Below are 22018 nucleotides of genomic sequence, written 5' to 3' on the forward strand. Positions count from 1 at the left end.
CCTGTATGATCATCCATATGCACATTTGTATAAAAATAAACTCTCTACTTGGTCCATGTTTCATCTGCCAGTTGGCTAGGTTGTTTATTTATTCTGCTGGGAAGAATGAGCACCCTTTTTGCAACACAGCTTTACCTTCCCTCTTCTCTATTTCCATCCATCAGTCCTGTAGGAAAGTTGCAACTACTAACAGGTAAACCTTTTGTTTTGGCTAAGATCTAAAAAAAATCACCTGTGTTACAAAATCTGAAACTGGCCCATACGCTGACTATTTGAGGTCTGTGAAGTGGATAACAGCCACACAATATCCCTGCATTTTTCAATTGCCACAAAAATAAACCATTTGAAGACACACTCATACAGGCTGCTTCTAAGCCTCCTGCTACTATATTTGGGCACAGTTACAATGCTATAAAATAAATAGATGTTGCTCTGTATGTTTATACCTACTTTCTCAAGTGCCTTTCACACCTCCTTTAACATATTTTATAATTAGTTTATTTAAAGCCACTTTCTTTCTCTAGAAACAAGTAAATAAATACAGAAATATTAGTGGGTTTTCATAAATGCTTCCAAATTTCCCTTGCTTTCAGACTGCACAGCAAGACCTGCTTTGGGTTTCCCTGCCTTTTTGCCTAAAGCTATGAGAGACAGCCACAGATTCCACATCAATAGCTTTTACTACACATTTTTTTCTCTTAGAGCAAAGCATCACCTTAACATCTGAACAGCAAAATTCCACCTTTCCTTTTTATTTTCCCATGCATTATTTAAACATGCTGCTCTGAATTCTACAATTAGGATACTCCTGGGTAGTTACAATCAACGTCTTTAACGTCAGATACAGCAGGAAATGTGTTCTCTCCAGGATAGTTTCACACATTTGTTTGCTGTACAGTAGCCTCAATTTAAATATGATAATCTAATTCAGTAAAAATGAACCGAAATCAGATTTACTGCAAAAAGTTTTAAAATTTAATTTTCAGACTAGCAATCAATGCTTATTCAGTTTTCATCTTATCCCTGCCTTCCCTTTTTGCAGATGTTTAAATGACACTAAATTAAACAATTGCACAAATTTTTAAAAATGCAGGAAAATTACCATCTGCACTAAATTCATGAATAAAAAGGTCCAGATAAATCAGTCTTTGTAAGCACTTTTCTTAACAGAAAAAAAATTTATAGAAAGCAAAAATTCTCACAGTAAAAATAATTTTTTTAAAGATCATTTTGAAACATAAGATGACAGAAATTATAAAGGGAGATCTCACTATCATCTCATTCAAAACCTTCCTCAATTCCCAGAATATGACTTAGAGGATTAAATATTAAAACATCTTCAAAGAAATAACTATGTTGAGACGCACAGCAATAAGCCCATTACTATTCACAGACATAAACAGTATCCAAGTATTATCTGCTTAGTATTAAGCTCCATTGCAATTTCCCTAAATCTATGCAAAATAAAAATATACTCTAGTAAACAACAACAATTGCAACAGAATGAAACCAACAAAAAAGGAATCTTAAACTTACATTGATGTGTTATTATAGGTCGTGCACAGCAAGGAGCCCTAAGGATACATTTTAGGTTTTTTATCCATGCTCCGTTCTTGTTGCTGATGTGACCACTTAGGCACATGGTCAAGTTGCAATCAGCTTCTCTCTCAGTGATGTATGAGAGCTGTGCTGATTTATCTCGTCCTTCTGCAGCAGATTAGCACTAATGTTTCTGCTTCTGTATCCTACCTCTCTTCAGCGCAGACCCTGCATTATCATTGGCAATCCGAATTAAAGAGCCAGTGAACGTAGCACAATTTCTTTTCTTTCTGAAACCATTGCAAAGCAGGTAGTCCCACACAAATAGAATATTTTATCCACTGAGCCTATTTTTTAACACTTTTGGCAAGAACAGTAATCAGAGATGCAGCAGAATGGTTCCAGTAAGTGTGCTATAGTCTTCTAGTGATTTATTCTGTTAAAGGAATATTCTGCTATGCAGAGGGCCCTAGGCAAGAGATGGTTGTAATGCAGCAACATTTCAGCCAAAACCATGGGATCTTCACTTTGTAACACAAAGGTATTGTGCTACACACAGTGAAACTCTAGTTTATCCCAAAGAAGTGGACAATGTGAAATTAATTCACACAAACAGGGTTTAGGAGAAAAAAAAGCAAGTTAAGTGCCTTCTATGTTAAAGGTGCTTAATATATAAATTGATTAAGTTAAAAATTATTTCAGTGCCTTACAGTGTATTCATTCATTACAAAATCTTTCTTTTTGCCTTAGGATTGATATATTTTACACTATGGGATTGGTAAATTCAACTATTAAAAGTATTACAAAGAACATGACTAAATCTTTTTGTTACTATTTTCACTTTGCAGTAAACACCTACTATTTTAGCAGTAAAATACAATTGTTAATTCATTATCTTTTCAATTCAAGACACCATGAGACACAGCTGTTTAAATTTTTATAAGGACTTTGACAAATATTTAGGAAAGAAATGGATGTCTTAGACCATCTTGTCTTGAAAATGTGAACATTCTGACAAGTCTGCTCACTGTCAAAATGACTCACATCACTGCTGTTCCTAGCTGCTACTCTTTCTGATCATAGAAGTATTTCTCCCTGCTTTTAAGAATCAAATGCCATACCTGAATATTAAACAAGAAATGTCTGCTGCTTGAACACTAGCAATATTTGAACAGCAGAAAAATTCCAGCTATTCATAAAGACCTATTCAATGTCTATTGTCAGTATTCATTTTTAAAAAACATTATATGGACTGTCTTACCCTAACCAGGAAAGAAATGAAACTGAATCAACTCACTACTTTATAAAAAATGCTAAAACAGAAGACTATTTTTGCTCTAATATGGAAGTCTAATGTGGTCACATCCATTTCAAAGTGCTTTCTGGATTACACATATACCTGCCACAGGAGCACACAACCTTGGGGACAGAATGTAACAAAGACCTAAAACAATCATTGCAGAGTATTTGTTCAAAGGCACCTTTAGATCTTGGTGTGGGACTGCATGAGACTACTTCAAGCCTCCCCAGCTTTCCTCCTTTTTTTGGTATGTTGTTGATAGGGAATGAAACGCATGACTGAAGAAGGGCATCTAGAAAAAGTGACAATCTCCTGAGGGAAGGTATGTGAAAAAAGAGCTTCAAGGCATCCCCAGCACTGAGTGAGCAGCACCTGGCCATTCCATTTGCTGTACTGCAAAAAAGGTACTAGCCTTTAGCCTGAAATCTTTAAATCTGGGGTACAAACAGCATTGCAGCTTCTACTGCAGATGCACATAGAATCATTCTAAAAAAATCAACTCTACTTCAAACATTACCATTTATATTGAGCCAAAACTCCTACCAGAAGTTTGTCTGGAACCTCATCATTCTGATGGTTAGAAAGAAATTTCTGATGTACACTTAAACACTCAAGCTGCTTAGTACCCATCTGATCCTGAGCCGCACCATGCTTTAACAGTTTACACCCCCTGAATGGTGGTCTTGTCTACTTATAGGCACCAACCAAATTCCAGATCAGCTTTCACACCAACAAGACTAACCCAGACATGTGCTTTTATCATACAAAACAAACAGTCCATCTCCCTTACCACTGCAGTCCTTCTCATCACCTCTCCCAGTTTTGAGTTCATGTCTTCTGAACCCTGGAGAGCAGAACAATATACTGTGTTCCACTTGGACTCAACACAAGAGTTCATTTTGGTAGACCAAATAAACTGTGGTTTTAATACATGGTGCAAGAACATGTAAGCCTCCTGCTACCTTATCTTCAGCTAAAAGCTACGTATTTATCTATAATGAAATTCTGACATATATCAACATATTGGGGTGTGTTAATATGTATTTTCTCTGCTATACTACATGAGACCATGAAGTTAGGAATTAACACCAACCAGCACTGACATATGTCAAGTGCTTATGGATGTAACATTACTGCTGGCCTCCCTGCCAAACTCCCAGTTTTTACTGATACAACATATTGGTTTGATAACGTAACTTCCAGTTCTGTGAAAAAAGCTGATTCCACAACTATTCAGCAAGGAGAGGAAAGAATACCCATTGTATCACCGTTTGCCACTAAAAAGCATCATCTGCTCTTTCCAGGCTCCAGTGGTTTCCTTAAGTGTTACACACAAGCTATGCAAACAACGCACTAATACTCCAAACATGCAAATGGATTATATGTATTTCTACAGGAAATTACTCAAGGCAATTGAGAGTGTAAAGTCAAACAAATTATCATCTATAATTGAAAACATGCAAGTAACTTTTAATTAAACATCACTCCTCTACTAAAAAAAAACACACTAGAACTCTACTAAAAGGGAAGATAGCTAATAAGGAGGGGGAAGTGGAGGGGAAGGAATGAACAAAACACTGTTTTGTGAAGAGGCTGTTGTTCACAAAAAAAAATTTGCAAAGCAGACTTTTAAATGCATTTCTAACTTATTATTGATTCAAACCCCACATCAATTTCAAGCAAGGCAGGCAAATACAAAGTACCTCTCCATCTCCCTGTAGCAACTACTTGCTGACCAGTATCACAGATTGTTTTTTGTGAGTTTTCATTCCCACATTAAAAAGCAGAAACTTCATACTAGTAGTATTAATTATTTTGTTACATAAGAAGGGAAAATACAACTCATGGTCTCCTCCAGGATACCACAACCACTTATTATATTTTATTCAATACAAATTAACTCAATTCTTATCCAAAGACTTTGTCCAGTTAATGGATACCAGGAAAGGAAATTCACCTACCATTTTGAAATCATACTCAGATTAACAGTATGGATACCCACGTATAATCAATGTCTTGGAGAACTCTTGTGTTAGGAAAATATGTATTCCTACTATTGCTGGGGCTGGAAGCAACAGCAGTACTTCCTTTGCCCCACATCCTCCCATAACTTTAGTGTGCAAAGTTGACAAGAATCCACTCAAGTATCAATACTTAATGGGCTGGTTGATAGCATATATCAGTCCTGAAGTTGAATATTCAGAAAGTGTAAAAGGCGGAAAAATCCACATTCTCTTGTTAAAACAGGAAAAGTCTGTCTCTTAGAATAAAATTACACCAAGTATCTTTTGTATATGAGGACAGATGCAGATAACGCCCTCTATAAGGCAACTCCAAGTGGCAGATGTATGTAAATACATCAGAAAGAAACAAAAATTAAAGTTTTGATGTAAATTTCTATTATAATCTCAAAGCATATAGTCTTTCAGCCATACCACAGCAACAGCATAAGTAAATGCCCCAGATATTACAGGCTCAGACTGAAGTGTAGCTCTTCCTTGATAACACATTATGTAAAATGGGTACAGGAATTAACTCTGCTGCTGCATCAGTGTATTCAGACATATCTGCTTAATTGCCTACACTTCTACTACATTTCACTCCTTTAGCTCTGCAGAGCAAATGTGCTAAGAAATACTAAGTGACGGCATAGTTGTCACCACCTTTAACAGTGCAAGAATTATTTCCTTACTTCTTCATGATTGCTGGTTGCCTAGTAAGATCAAAATGCCACAGATAAACCTAAGGAGAAACACCCAATAAACCCTTAAGCAGAGCTCAACAAAGCTTCCATTAAATGCTAGCAGGAACAGAAGTGACAAATGCAGAAAGAAAAACCGTATTAATAAATCTGTGGAAGGGATAGATACCAGAATACTGAGAAATGACAGCAGAAAGAAAAAAGGCATTTGAAAAATGTTTCATGCTTCCAGAGAGGATATAGGCTTGAAGGGTATTGGCAGAAAGGAAGAAAAAAGAAAATAAGTCTGTACTGAGCTTTTAATCTTTTCTTAATTGTACTGAGAGTCTCCAGCATTATCCCCAGAGAGAATTAAGTATAAAAGACTAAGTTACTCAAACAAGTTCCTTTATAACAAGTCCTTTCAGAACAGCATGACTTCTTTGAAGGACTCAGTTTCTGAAAGATTAGGTCACACAAATATCAGATTGTAATGAGTATTTTTATTATACTAAAACAAAATTGTACCTGATTCTACTAACCTGCGCTCAGGAATATGTGGATAGGGTTCTGTGGGAATAAACAGAATAGAGCTTGTTTGTCTATTTTGGTTAATACTTCAAGAAAAGGATTTGCACTGGTAGTCAAAAAATATATTTTTCAAAGGTCAAGAGAGTGGTGGTATGCAAAATATAATAGAAACTACTTGGGAAATGGTCAGAGGTTAAAATGTCATCAGGTTGAACTATATCAGTTCAGTACTAGATACAGGATAGCAAGGTTTCACTTTAAATGCTTATTATTTATCACCCTCAAACAGCTGTTATATAAGCCTGGCTTAAAGCTATGTACAGCATCTAGAAAGAAAACACTATTTTATCAATGTAACTTGAAATTAACAGAAGTAAAGTTCATTCAGAAGATTTAATGTGTAAACTTTTAATTGTGAGTTTCAGCTTTCTTTCAACTTCTTCACTTGTGATTTAACTGATAATGTCTTTTAAGCAGAGTTCAGAGCAAATACACACTAATGGTCGTATGTAATCAGGCATGGGATAAAGGATAAAGAAACCAAGCTATAAGCACTACACCAGACTGATGGTATGAATCCACATATTCTGCTAAACCACTGATTTCAACAACAGCCTGTAATAGAAATAGTAGATGAAAACACAAATTTTATGAACATCTAATTCATGAGATAGTTCAAAAATACATGGAACACATGCCTTAAAAGGCACCACATCTTGTGTGATGTTCTTCAATATTTGTGGCGTAAACAACTATTCACCAAACAAAAAATATTTATCCATAAGCAGACTTGCTTCCATAAATCCCCTTGAGATTTAAACATTTCTGAGGGTCAGGAGGACCTTTCACATTCCTGGTGAACAGATTTTTAGGAACTTTTTGGCTCACTGAATGAATGGAATTTGAGCAATACCCACTAACCATGAGACCTGTAACTGCTGGAGTTTTACTGCTCAGATTGAAATGAAGATTGATTCAAGAGCAAGCACACGGACTATTTGGGGTTTTTTTAAATCTCTTTCTTTTCTTGATATCTGGGACTGGCCATAATCAGCAAAGATGACAGGCTGAGCCCTGTAGTTCTTATTCTCTGCCAGAGGAGAGATGCTCCATATTTAGGTCTTAGTTTTCTATATCTTCCTTTTTAAGCGTACCTGAGGGATGCCGAGAGTTCGCAAGGCTTTGATATGACTTCCCTCAGTACTGGGCTGACCATTGTGTTAAGGCCCCCCGAAGTACTTAGGCACAAAATCATTTGAGGGATTCCAGCCTCTTGCTCTCACATTGTATCAGCTGTATCAGGGGGTAGAAACTGCTACAGAAGGGATAAGGCTAAAGAGAATTAAACACTACCGCCATCAGCCCATGCTGCATATTATACAAGGAGAAAAAAGCAATTAGTAATTACCTGGGTTGAAATCTCACAATGCTCATTGATTTCAATATGGTAGTATTTCACCATGGATGAAAAGCAGGGAGGAACCAGGCTTAGGTTTCTAATAATCACTGAATTCTGATTATGACCAGGAAAAGGTATTTATGAGCACTGTACTATCTAATCCAAGCAAAGAGCGCTCTTCTTTTGAACCCATTTATTAATCCATATGCCTAAACTATTCATAATGTCTGGGGTTTAGCTTCTTTTAAGTTGCAGAATACCCATTCAAGGGAGTACTCACTAAAAATAGAAGAATTTACATTCCACTGAATAGGACCTGTATGTTTCATTACTCTTGCTACATGAAAGTGAACATTTTTTAAATATTTTGTAAAAATATTTTTTAACTACACCACACTGTGGGAATAAAAAGGAATAATACAAACTATGATACAACAGCCTTGCTTTCAGCTTGTGCTAATCTGTTTTAAGATCATCCACTACCACAAAACTCCTTGTCAAAGATCGCTAAATTTTTTTAATGCTACCAGGTTTCAGCTAATGGATTTTTTAAATGTAGATATTAAAACATATCCATTGATCCAAGAAATGGTATCAGATAATTTGCCTCACCCATAATATAGTACAAAGCAGAAAGCAGCCATTGAAATGCAGAATGCAAGCACACACTCTGTGTAGCAATGCCTTGGACGAACCCATCACTTGTATCAATTGCCATAAAGCAACAAAAATCTCAAGCTTCTAAGGGCTTGCAATTTCTCTCAATAACCTGCAAACTAAGAGTAATAATAGATAAACCTCTATTGTAAGGAAGAAAAAGTACAATTCATCTGAAAAGCGACAAAGGACATAGATGATAACACCAACCAGAAGATCAGAAAGGGTCCATCTCTGAAATAACCCATTCAAATACAACAGCACACTGAAGGGATGGTCTGTGTTAAATCCAGAGGTTGAGAAGCGTAAGCAAAGCCCTATGCAGCTGATCACTTTGGTATGCACTTCAAGGCTGGAAAGGGAAACTGCCAACCACAAAGAGCTAGAACCAAAGCTCCAGGCAATCTGACACAGAAGTTTGACAAGGCAAATCTAAATTTGCATTGTAGCATCTACATACACAATACATATTAGACACAGAGCAGATTATATATGCACATTATATATATCTGAAAAAACATAATTCTGTTAGGCTTTTTTTTCTCTCTGTGACAGAGGAGAATGAGACATTTGATAGTAAAAAGTATGTCTGGGAAAAAAGCCAGAATCAATTTTATAAGCTTCAAATGTTATGATTCTTCTGAAAGACATTTTTACTTAATAAAAATGAACTAATGAAAGACCAGAAGTTTGTTTCCTGAAGTATTATTCACAGCCTCCCAGTTGTGTTTTGCAATATATGTTTTTGCCATTTAGCACATCATGCTTAGAGATACCACATTTAATAATACAATCTGCTGAGGATGAAAAACATTTTCTTTGCTAATAAAAAAGCTAGTTATAGAAAGTGCAAGTTTGGCAGTAAAGCTTCCAAGAAAAATTGCAGCCTGAAAACACCTGCAGACTTTAAGTGTATACATTTCAGTTTGTCAGATGTTTTTCTGTAATTTAAATATTTTAAGAATCAATCAAAATACTTTCTTTTCTTGGAAATCAGATGAATTAACTTTACATCTAACCATGATAAAATATGGGAAAACCAATAAAGGCATTACTTAACAGGGAGACTGACATGCTTTCTGGATGTTTCAATTCTTTTTTATCCAAGAAACAACCTCAAATAAGTCAAGCTTTCTGCAATATTATTTAAGACCTTTTGAAGTGCTAATGAACATATAAGCATTTATATGGAATGAAGATAGGAATGACAACATATTTTTGCACAGTCTCTGGTACCATGGGATTCAACAAAGGGTTCAAGCAGATGGTCATTATTACAGTGATACAGAACAGCACTTGCAGAAATGACATGGTGAGATGGCTCAAGAGAAGCCAAATCTACACAGTCCTATTCCTCTTCTGCATGGTGATCAGGGACAGAGTTACAAAATGCTGCCTTTGAAATACATTCAGAATAAATCAGGAGACTGAAATACAAATCAGTTGTAGGGATGACACACAAGAACATGCAGCAGGAAAGTTTGCTGCAGAGAGACATGAAGAAGGATCAAGACCTTTCCAACCAGCATGTTATTTTCCAATATTTTCAGTTGCTTAAGAGGCATCTGAAGCACCAGTGACTGTCACCTTAAACCAAGAATAACAACAAAGAAAGAGACACTCTGAGTTAAAACTAACTAGGTCTTCTCCAAGAATTCTGCCTCATGGACAATATTGAATATCATAATAATAACACAGTAAATAATCTGAAACAGAGCAGACAATTACCAGTTATGAATTTTTCAGTCACAATGCCATTATTTAGCAAAGGACTTATCACAGCAAGACTCTTCCAAAATGCTTTTACACTTTCATAAGTGCATATCACGCCAAGGAAAATGCTGCATAACTGAAGTGAAAAATCTTGTTCCTAGAAAAGCTTTTCCATTGCCAATGGCCAGGAAGGTTACCTTAGGATATAGACTGTCATAAATACTGTTCACAAAATCTCTATCTATTCTTAAAATATGAAGTGTTTAATATAAACAAACAAAAGCAGCAGTCATCATGGTGCTATGCTGACAAACATGGCTGGCTCTGATGCATGTTTGGCTCCTGAGGGTTAAATGCTGTTTCATGCTCATTAAAATCTGCTCTACCAGAGAGAGCATCACTCGTTAAAATTAGAAATGTCTGAAAAAGCAAAACAAAAGGATGAAAACTAAAACCGTATTATGAAGATGATCAAAACCAACGTAACTGCAGTACTAAAGGCCAGAATCTGCTCCCATGTAGCTCCTCATGTAATAAATCAATTGTGTTGTATTCATTTGAAATATGTTCAATTCATACCAGCAAAACTGGGAGCACTATCTGACACTTTTTCTTGGTATAATAACAATTCTGGAATCTTTCCCTGCTACTCACTTGCATGCTTTCTTAGTATTAACACAATGTATGAAGGTGGGATGTTAGCTATTTTCACAGTTTTGCTCACATCTAGCCAATTCTGTGTTTACTGTCATATTCTAAAACTGGGCACAGGGATTTTTTTTATATTCTTCCTCCTTCCATGTGTTCCTATAGAAAAAAAATCTTGCCTACCATCACTTCATTTTTCAGTGTCTCACACACTAGCTCTGTGTCTTTGCATAAAAATTTGTATTTGTTATCAGCTGAGATTAGCAGAAAACATAAGGCAACAGATTCCACACACTTGGGTCCTTCTGATGCCTTAAGATTTAGCTTTTATATTTCTCAGATCAGTACTGCTTTAGTATATAACTCTAAAACTCCACAGACTCTCAGCTACTGTTCTCCCATTTTATTCAGATAAACCAATTTCTCTCTAGACCTGAAATTCAAGGACACCTCACTTTCTCAGGCACCAAAAAATGTAAACAACAGTGAAGTAGGGGGCAAACTGGGGGAATGTGACTCCATTACCTGAAGCTGTAACTGGATAATTAACTTCTGATATGCAAATAGACCAAATTTATACCCATCCAAAAAACCCGCGATAGTTGTCCATCTTGGCTGTAGTCTCTGCGAGCCTCCTGCACTGCCCAAGGTTCAGCCTTTGAAGGCCTTTCAATAAATACCTACCTTTAACTCTGTCTAGCCTCTGTTCTAGGTAGCCTCTCCAGGCATCACTTCCACAACTCTCTTCTGTCTTGTATGCTGTATCTGATAACATGGAATAATTCTTCCCTGTTCTGACAAGATGACAATTTGGGAGGTTGGTGAACACAGTATTCTGGGTACATTGAAAATGCAGGCTACCACAATTGGATCACTTTCACGTTCCTCAAATAAAATCCCATTAGAGAGACAAATCATCGAGGAATCATTTGAGCAGTCAATGGAGAGAGTGACATGAAGCGGGTAAAGACAGCTGAGTGTTCCATGACCACCTTTTTATACTTTTGTGGGTCTCCAAGCACTTCACTATTTTAAATCACATGATCACCCATCCTGCAAAGCTAAATATTCTGTATTTTATTAACTGTAGTTTTATACCTCTACTATGTTTGCCTATGGGAAATCAGTAAATCAGGGCAGAGACTTCTGCAATTGATTACTGGGCAATAAACAGGCAGAGTGGTACACCATAAATCAAGGTGATAGTTTAGGGGCTGGACATTAATCTGATTTTTTCTTTGATTCCCCCCTTCCAATATTTCATTTCTCAGATCAAATTTAATCTCTCACTCAAATGAACTGGAAAGAATTTCTGGTTTGGAGTACTCATTGGTGAAAAGGTATATTAGAAAGTACTGACATTTACGTGAGATTCCTAACACGCCTTAAACACACTGAAGTGTTCAGAAGCCTGCCAGAGAAAGAACATTGTCATTGAACAATGCAACATGTATTTTCCAACAGCTTAAGGCAAGGCAAAGGCCACCTCTCTGAAATGCTGCCTACTGCATTACACGAGGTTACATGCAGTAACCTCCTTTGACAAACAATGCACTTACAATATCACCAAACGGATAAAAATTAAAATCCTTCCATATTTGTTTGCAATGTATTTTTACGTGCCTTCATAATTCCTACTGCTATAATTCCAGGACATAAAATGAGGCATAAAATGATTTTATACCTTGATATGAGAGGTGTGATTAGATATACCTTAAAGTGACAAACTGATATTCCATACAAATATACGGAGAGCTGTGGTCCCAATTCTGATGAATTCAAGCATTATTCAGAAACCCCACAGAATAGTGCTATAGCATCCCCTTTCATACATGTACTTCCTACATGGCATTCCAATGAAATGGCATGTAAAACTTCTGTTCTGACAGACCTGGTTTTAAACTAGCTCATTAAAACCTAGTGCTCACAGTGCTCAGAAAACAAAGGGGGTAAGATAGCTGCTTCTCCCAAAGCTATCATTACAGAGCAGTTCAGTCTGCTGAGGGCTACTGAATTAACAGCAGATGGGCAAAAGCAAGAAGCAAGTTATCAAGTTATCACTACAGTTTATCAGTTTACAAGATGTGCAAGGGCTTCTGAATAGGAATTAAAAAAAAAAAAAATTCTGACCTTATTGACCTTATGGGGGCCACGTCTCCCTCTCTCCAAAGTCACTGCATGCTGAAGTAATAGCTGTTCTTCATTACTCAAGTGTTTCTCAAGGCATGTTCAGAAACTTCTAACACAGTCCACACAAAAGGAAATCGGTTATTTGTATGTTATCCAAGGAAGGCTGAGTAATACACCACAGTAGGAAAGACCTCCAAAAATAAGTCACCTCTCAGCAGATTCACTCCCTTCCTGTCTGGGTTTGAATCAGTTTGCAACTGCATGAAAAGACAAGCTCAAGGATAAATTACAGAGAACTGTAGTGATCACACTGCTCAAATGCACTCATTTCCCTCCGACTCTGTTTAAAAGAATCCAGTTATTAGGGGTGGAGCAAGGTAGTGCTCAACAGGATGTGCGTGACCAGAGCTCCCCATGCGTAGCCTTCTATTTTCATGTCTATTTTTGGATGTATTTTCCTTTGTGCTTTGAAGCTGTTTTTTGGGCGAGGTAGCTAGCACCACAATCACTTTACATGCTGAGGAAGGAAAGCAAGCCCTCATCAACACAAACAGTAGTTTTTCCTACAGATCCATAGAGCATCTTGGAAGTCTACAGCGTTGTAACAGTAACGAATTACTTTTTTCACGTTTATTAGTGCTCTTCAGACACCAAAGCCAAGGACATTCGGTGCACAAAGGAACAATCACCAGCGATTCCCATAACCTACTAGCTCTTTATCAGGAAACAGTGTTCAGCTGTGTGAGAATTCAGTGTGAGATTTCATCATCTTTAATCCGCTGTAACAGCGTTGATAGACAACGAGTCTCCAAGGATGAGTAAGCAGAGAAGATCAACAGATGTTCCCCAACAGGATGCTACTTTAACAGACACAGTCATTAGAGAAAAGACTGGCTCATTTTAACTGGTAATTGTTGTTATCAGGACAATGTCATTTGTTTTGACCAGCATCCCCTGACTGATAGAAATGAAGGTCACAGAAAATCTTTCTGCACTTAAAGGGCTGACTGAATATAAAGCTGCATGTATTACAGAAGGCACCTTACTGTATTTTTACAAAGAATATCCTATCTTTTACTTAAAAAATATTTAAATTTAAAAAGCTGGCAGACTAATACTAATTATAAAAAAAAAGTCAGTTTAGTAGTAGCTATCTCTTTTTTTTTTCAGGTATAGATCCAACTACACTAGTACTCATAGAAATTAATACCTTTGCTGTATATTGTGCATTAAGTACATCAGTAAAACATATCTAATCTGGGAATCATTATACCAATACCATTGCTGCTTAGAGCAATACAGCTAATACAGGATAAGTTACTTTTCAATTTAAACAAAACTCAGAGAAGTCTGCAAATTCACAATATGAAGTTTCAGAGATACTGAAAATTCTTTCTAAACTTAGAAATAATTAAAATAGATAAACTTTCTCTCAAAATCTAGTTTCAGGATGTACACTAAAAGTTTCATAAGCAGCATAATGGATATGTAATTGTCTTTCAAAGAACTGCATTGATATAAAAATATTTGCTGCAAATGTGAACTTCATCAGTAGGCTTCAGTATTAACAAATTTTTAGTGTTAAGAAGGACATTTCATAGCTTTTACTCCTAGCACTTCAGATTAGTTGTACAGAAAATTAAAGCCAATACTGAATCTATTTCTGTTGTTTCATTTTCCAAGATTACCTTCACAATCTAAAAACAAGAAAAAATACTTAAAATTGCAGTATTGGATTTTCTTTCCTCTGAAGGAATAACTCTGTTATTTGGTTAAAGGAGTTTTGATTTGTTATTTCTCTCAAAAGAAGGAAATAAATTTCCCCAAAAATTAATTTCTTGGGGAAAACCAAACAAATTAAAAATAACATATATTGTATTTTTACACTTCTATTATTAATCATTAAAATTCTACACACATAAAATCAGTAACCATTTTAAGAATACTAACCCTACAATTTATTTAGGCTGTTCTTATACTGCAGTATTACATTATTTTGGCAATATTTTACTTTTTTTTTTTCTGGATAAACTACTTCTTTCATGAATTAAATTCTCATTATGTGGACAGTTGAAATTTGCCCACAGTAGATTTTAACTTTTACAATATCTGGATTGTAATGAACCGACAATTGCCTTTCCCCATTTTTCCATGGTACCATATGTACTAAATATCTGTGATGCACTCTTGACTTTGTGTGGGTTTTCACTAAACACAATTAAAAACAGAATGACATGTAACTAACAGTTTCCTCATACAGACTTTATCACAGCAAAGATATATGAACCTTAGGATAAGGCAGAAAGAACAAAGCAGCATCAAAAACATAAAAAGTCTCCCTTTAGAAAAGTATTTACCTTTCTTCAGGTAACAACAATATTATTAATAATATAGAACTGGTGCTACTGTTGGGAAAATTTTCTTACATAATTTTCTATCGACTTTAAACATTGTCTCTTTATCACACGCTAGCTGCAGTTTATGCAGACTCTGGGACTAGCAGGCTGCAAGGAAATAAGTATTACCTTGAAAAAATGAACAACTTTATTATATCTGAGACCAACCAGCAAAGTTGTATTTCATTGAACAATTTTCCACTCACTGAGAGCACAGGGATAGCCTCCTTGAAAGAACACACAACAAAATATATGAGAAGTTCACTGTAAAATGGCACAAAAGGCCAAGAAGCACCACAATCCAAACTGTGGTCTCTGACTGACACCTGCAGCATTTGTGATGTGTTCTACAGCTCAATTTCATAAAGGCTGCAACACACAAGGTGTATGCTAAAGCTGCCTGTGATCACTCCAGTACTTCTAACACATATCATCTTCCACAAAAGCATCTATCATCAAAAAATTCAGCAAATTCATCAAAAGTGCTAGAAGTTAAACTGTATTATAGTGATTAAAGAGCAAATTATGTTGAAATTATTTTAAAAACAACTTTAAATATGAAATTCAAAAACTTTTAGAAGGGAACCTCCACGTCTCCAATAATCCTGGTAAGAGAACAACAATCTCTGAAAGCTTAGCAGGAAATTCATATGCATGGGAGAAATGACTGTGCTTATACCAATTAAAAGTGAATTTTTACAAAAATGTTACCAGAGAAACCTGAAATTTTATTTATTCCACCCATCATTATCTTGTAAAGCACTATCCACATTATCAAATTTCTGACTACTGACAAATGCTGCATATGTTAAAACAGATGAGACCACTGGCATATTTCATCTTTTCATGCCAAGGCCTAAAACTACAATGCAGCTGCTGTAGCAAAAAAAACCCCCTGTGAACTGCAAAAAAATATTGCCTTGTCAGATTCTTCAAATTAACTGCAAAACTTCAGTAACTGTAGAAATTGCCAAAACATTTTAATTTCATTGTAGAACCTGCCAAAAAACAGTACAAATCCTGGCTATGCAATTCAATGATTATCTGATACTGACAGGCATTCAGTGGCAAGCATGTTTCACTCACACAGTGGTCTTTCATGCCTTGGCAATGCTGCACCATTAACTGTGCTCAAGGTAACTTATTGTCAGGCAGGTGATGAAAGTGCCATTTCCTCCACCAATGTAGATAGTTGGGGATCTGACTTTTTTTCTGATACTGACTTCAGAACTGCTTCAGGACAATTATTTGCAGTATAATACTGCTCTTTCATAGGAAAACAAAGAAAAAAAATCCATCCATCCACAGTTAGAAGCTGAACTAAAATGTTAAAACCAGCACCTATTTCTTCAATATAATTAGTGTCCCTAGACCTGCAGCTTTAGGACACTGTCACACAATCTGGCAGCTCTGCACAACACCTACACTCGTACAGTCATCATTTCAAACAACCTGGAAGTACAAATTGGCAATGGTGTAGGCCAGGCCAACAGGATGCCTTCCAGTTCCCACAATTTTCAAACCAAAAGTAGTGCTTGCAAAAATGCAAACAGATTCAAATTCAGTAACTTTCTGCAGCAACATGTTAATGAAGTCTTCTCTGCATGGATACCAAAGTAGACATACTACAGAATGAAGAACCTCAGCAGTATGTTTTCCACAAAGGAAAGTTTTAAGGGAATTCACATGTAATCACTAAGTCAATTTTTAAGTGATCTTGATCCATCTGCAAATTCTAAACCCCTTACAGCTGGTGATGAGACAGGAGAAAATGAGAATAATTTAAAATTTCAGAGTATAATAAAAATAGACTCTCCTCATAAAAGCTGGCAATAAAAGCAAAATTAAGGCTAAGAGAGCAACACCTGCAGTATATAAATAAATTCTACCAGAAATTCTACCACCTAAGTTATTTCATTACAAGAGGCCTACAAGAAAGAAATACAGGAGTATGTAATCATACATTATATGAAGCACGAAAGAGAAGTGAAAACTTTCCTTTTTTTCCAAACTAATTTAAAATAATTATACTTTGCTTATGATATAAATGTCATCATACTATGCGGTGATCCATCCTGGAGAGGATGGGCTGTGGGCCAACCATGCAGCAAATAACAACATTAGACCCTGGACACTACGAAGCTAAAATGAGAAATCTCTAGTAAGGTTATGGTGAGAAGTGAAGGAGAAGAAAAAGATGATGGGAACATTATGCAGATTAAGTTATTCCTTATAAGGTTATGTTCTGAACCCTGCCGTCTGATTAGTTAATCTTGTGCTCCACATAAGGTATTGTTTCTGTTTCTCTCTGTTCATTGGTTCCCTGCCCTCAGATAATGTCTATATAAGGCTGTGTTCGTGCCATTTGGGGATCTTCTAAAGGAGCTGTGTACATCTGTGCTGTTTATGCTTTGTGTTGTGACCTGCGTGCCTCCTTTTATCTCCATTAAAGCTTTCCATTTCTAGCCCCTTAGTCATTCCCATCCCTTGTTTTATTTTATTGCCACACTCCCAGCTGATTCCATCCCGGGGCTGCACGTGCCAGCAGCAACAAGGGCTCATCCAACATGAGATGCAGCAATACTATATTACAAATGCTTTCAAAGTCAAGTAATTTTTTTCTGCATTAACTGCAAATAAATCTGAACTTACCTCCCAAAGTGCTTTGAAGTCCTTCTGCTCAATTCGAAGGAGTTCACTATGTTCCCTGGTAACAATGGTAGCATGGCGAGGAGTGTTATCCAGAATGGACTCTCCAAAAGCAGTTCCTATTCCAAGAGTGCATATCGTCACAGCATCCTTTGATTCAAAAAAAAGGACACATTAAATGTTTCAGGATGTTTTGAAAGTTTTTGTGTCTTATTTTTAATAGCACTGCCTTGAGATCCTTTTGCAATCTGCTTAGAAAGAAATTTAATTTAAGCATCATCAACAAAAAAATCAATATTCTTTTAAAACAATATGGGAAGCTTTAACATAGAAACAAGTGGGACTTCTGTTTTCTATATTCATCAGTTGAATTAGACATTTCTGAATGCAAATCTGAGAACACAAGAATCACTTTCATCTTTACAAAAACCTGTGATCTCTGCTAATTACCTCTAAACACCACTGATGATGAGATCTTTAGAAATGTCAGAGATGATGAGAAGGTAACTAGAATCAGAAACGCAATCTTGGAAAAGAAACTTCTGTCCTTCACAAGCTACTCTCATGAGAAAGAAAATTCACCTGTTATGTTTTCTGTTCTGAAAACGTAACTTTCAATTATAACATCCTCTCGTATTTATATTGCATTTCTCTATTATACAAGCAATGTGCTTGTACTGTTGAACCAACTTTTGGCCCTTCTGCTGAAAATGCCAGTAAATCTTTCAATTGTTAATGGATGCTTCTCAATCAACTACCAGACCAAAAAAAAAAACAACTTTTCACATAAATCAGGGATTTCAAGAAAACTATCAAATTTCAAACAACCTGGAAAAAACGGATCCATGTACAGAGCCATAAGAAGGTCCCAAACAAGCAGCAAAGTCCACTTCAAAGGAGTCTATATGAGCACATGCCATTCTAAATGATGTCTAAATGAATCTCCCTTGGCCAGGAACTCCTCTGTAGTAGTTCCAATAAAAATTTTGAGCTACTGCAGAGCAAACAAGTAGCCATTAAACAACTTGCTTGAATCAAGATCTTTAGATACATGTTCTATTTTCAGCTCAAAAGTTGCTTTGTTCCTCATCACAGGCTTGAAGCTGAACACTCACATGTCTTTTTTCTGAGATGAGCCTTATCTGATGGTCTCTTAAGTAATTTTAAAAATTAGCCACAGCATAAAAAATTTAAAATCATACAAACTGTACTTAACAAAGGAAAAATATTTCATAAGCACACAGAAAATTACAAATAAACATATAAAAACACATGCTACCTTTACTTGATACAACATGAGAAGTCTAGTTTAATTCTAAAATGTAGGATTCATGCAAAATCAAAGCAGAAACGTTTGTTATCCTCGTGGCTGATAATCCAGGAGAGATGCATGAACATGTTTCAGCACCATTTTCTGTTTTCAGAATTGCCCTGCTTTTCTTTCATGCATCGAATAAGTCATAATAGGCAAATATTATTAATATAAAGTTAGTAGCTTTGTAATTGCAATACACAGACAAAAGCCCATAATAGTCCAGTTCCCTGAACCATAGCAAATTGCTCTTACACAGATGTTACCATATAAAATTGTGTGTTCAGGAAAACAAAATCACTTAGGTCTCAGAGAAGATCTAGGAAAAATTTGCCAAATGTCAGAAATAAATTTTCAAGGAAGGAAAATAAGAACAGATTTTCTTTAACAGAAAGAATATTTGGGAATGAGCACCTTGGCACCTAAATGGAAGCCTCTACAAGCAGACTGTAATACAGTTTATACACTGAAATCTGCCTTCCCAAGCTTACATTTCAGAGCTGAAACACTCTATGCATGGTACAATACTCACAATGGCATTCAAAGGATCTACAAAGAAAATGAGGGGTTACTGCTCATACAAAATTTCACCTCCAGATATACAATACTTTATTCTCAATCCTATTCAGAAAGTTCAGATAAAAGAGCTCTGTTCAGGACAGGACAACCAAACAGCCTGGCCTAAAATAAACTTTTCCTGTACGTAGATCATAGACATTGTTTACATCTTCTAACTTCTCACTCACTCCCCTCCCTTCAAAAAATAAAACTCATTTTAAACATTTCACCTTCTCTGACTGTTCACAACCCTAAAGAATAATCTTTAATGACAGAACAGACATGAGAAGCAAAAAGGATAATTGTTGGTTAAGAAACTATAAGATAACTTCTGATGAGGCATTTAAGCCTAAGAAATAAATTAAAACTGTGGAATGTTAGGTCAAGAGGCTGGAATGGTCCTTTATACATTCATTAAAGGAAAATCCAGGCTTCCATCCAATGCCTTGTTAAGGCTGACCTAGAACAGAGGCTAGATGGAGTTAAGGAATAAAGTAGCTATTTATTAAAAGGGCTCCATGGATACACCTTGGGCAGTACAAGAGCCCAGCCAGGGCTACACCCAAAATGAACCAAAATGGTCACAAAATGGACAACCGGTCATGAGGTCTCTCACTTTTATAAGTTCTAGTCCATTGGCATATGGGAGGTATTTGTCCAGTCAGAGCTTTAAGTTATGAAGTCCCATCCTTCTTGTTTTCCTCTCTTCAGTCCACCTTGTTTATGCTCTCGGGCCTGAAATTTGGATCGGTTGTCCTTGGTCCCAAGCTAGAGGAGGAATTGTTTTTTCTAGCTACTCTGTGAAGAGAGCTTACTATCCCTTAATATGAAGCTCAGAACTACACACTAAAGCAGTACAGACTGAAAAATATAAAAGCTAAAACCTAATGCATCACATCAAGTTATCAAGTTCTTTCAGATTTTTTCCCCAGCCATCACAGTTGTCCACAGAAATGCAGTTTCACAGCCCACCGGGGTGCAGACCTATATGCCTTCTTCGAGGCTTCAGAGCCCCATTTTCTCGCTACCCCTTGTTTATACATCTCCAGCCTCCTGGGGAATCAGGTGTGTTTCCCATTATGCCTGTTAACCTTACACTCAAGAATCTCCTGCTGTTCAGTGAAGACTTCAGGAGGATTGCTGGCAGCTCAAAACTCCCTGTTTGCTGTTCCCCTCTGCAATCCCAGAAGCAGCAGGGTGTTCTGGTGGCTGGTAACCAGCTAACATTCACACAGCTATTTAAAAGGCAGTATTAGAGACTTAGAAAGATGAGATTGCTGCCATTTCTATCTGTCCTCTGTACACACTATAAAACAGTAGCATTCAAATCAGAGGCTGCTTGTGTATTCAGTTTCACTGACTCTTACTGCCACATGAGACACATGCAGGGAATGCATTCTTAAGCCTTTCCCTTACCCCCCCCCATCAATCCAAAATATCATTGAATTTGCCACACCATTTTAATGGAATGGATGAGAATCAGAAAGAAGGCTCTGCTTTATTCCCTTCCCACCATCTCAAGGATCATCCTGTATCCCTCCTCCTTGACTTGTGACCCCTTCAGTTTCTCAAGCAGGCAAACAGAATTTTTGTGTGTAAATAAAATCCCAGTGTCGGAAAGAGAAATGAAGAAAACAGGGAAAAACATTACGAGTGCTAGGCTCAAAGGGATTGGGGACATTCCTTTGAAAGTTTAGCTTGATCAACATTTTGAGTTTATAAGGGAGCTGATGTAGCTAGATTGTTTTTGATTTCATCATTTTCTTACACCTTGCATCTTTATCTCATCTGTCAATCTGTATCACTCTAGAACGTTGTACTATCTCTATGTTTAACAGGAGTTTTGCCAAAGCTGGCATTTTGAGACGTTTGCTTATTATTACTTTGACACAGTTCAGTTTGTCCTCAGTAAAAATTTCCTTTTATAACAGAGAAACCAAGGATATACATGAAAGTAAACTATGAAGTAATTTTTCTGTTCCCTTACCTTCACTTCAGTGTTCCAGGCATTCGGACAAGAAGTCCATATCAAAATATTTCTAACAATAACACAGAAATACCTTCTGAACACACTAAAACTGCAGTTTGCAAACATGTTAGGCCACCCTCTTTACACAAGACAAGGTTATTTACTTAAAAAAGGCATTATGATTCTACAAAAACTGTGAGCAGCTTCTCTTTAAGTACCTAATTAAAGTATGTATGGTTCAGATTAACTGAACTGTAATACCACATTCAAAAAAGCTACCTGCAATGTCTTAGATGTTTTCCTACATCACCTGACAGAGAAAAGTGAAATTATTTTTCTATATTAACTTCCAATAAGCAAAGTTCAAAATCAAAATTAGTACAACCACAACACAGGAGCTCAGCATGAGCCAACACACTCTGCTGCTCAGCTTAGTACATTAGTTCAGCCAATCTCTGTGTTACAATGGGTAAAGCAGTTCTCATGCTCAAACTAAATAATTTTAAACTAGCTTAAGCATATTTATACTACTAACTA

At 36.4% G+C, this 22018-nt stretch overlaps 1 protein-coding gene across 4 annotated transcripts in view; it reads right to left on the reverse strand.

Annotated features, from left to right (window-relative positions):
- The window catches only part of RAPGEF4 (Rap guanine nucleotide exchange factor 4), a 140863-nt gene that overhangs the window by 101637 nt on the left and 17208 nt on the right, over positions 1-22018 (reverse strand). For 3 of the 4 annotated variants that reach the window (XM_058027622.1, XM_058027624.1, XM_058027623.1), the window contains exon 4: positions 17646-17792. In XM_058027622.1, the coding sequence (XP_057883605.1) occupies positions 17646-17792 (147 nt within the window). Of the gene's footprint in view, positions 1-1536; positions 1631-17645; positions 17793-22018 lie in introns of those variants that run through there. The other variant, XM_058027625.1, reaches the window with a different exon arrangement.

This window comes from Melospiza georgiana, chromosome 7 (assembly GCF_028018845.1).
Source record: "Melospiza georgiana isolate bMelGeo1 chromosome 7, bMelGeo1.pri, whole genome shotgun sequence".
Taxonomy (NCBI): domain Eukaryota; kingdom Metazoa; phylum Chordata; class Aves; order Passeriformes; family Passerellidae; genus Melospiza; species Melospiza georgiana.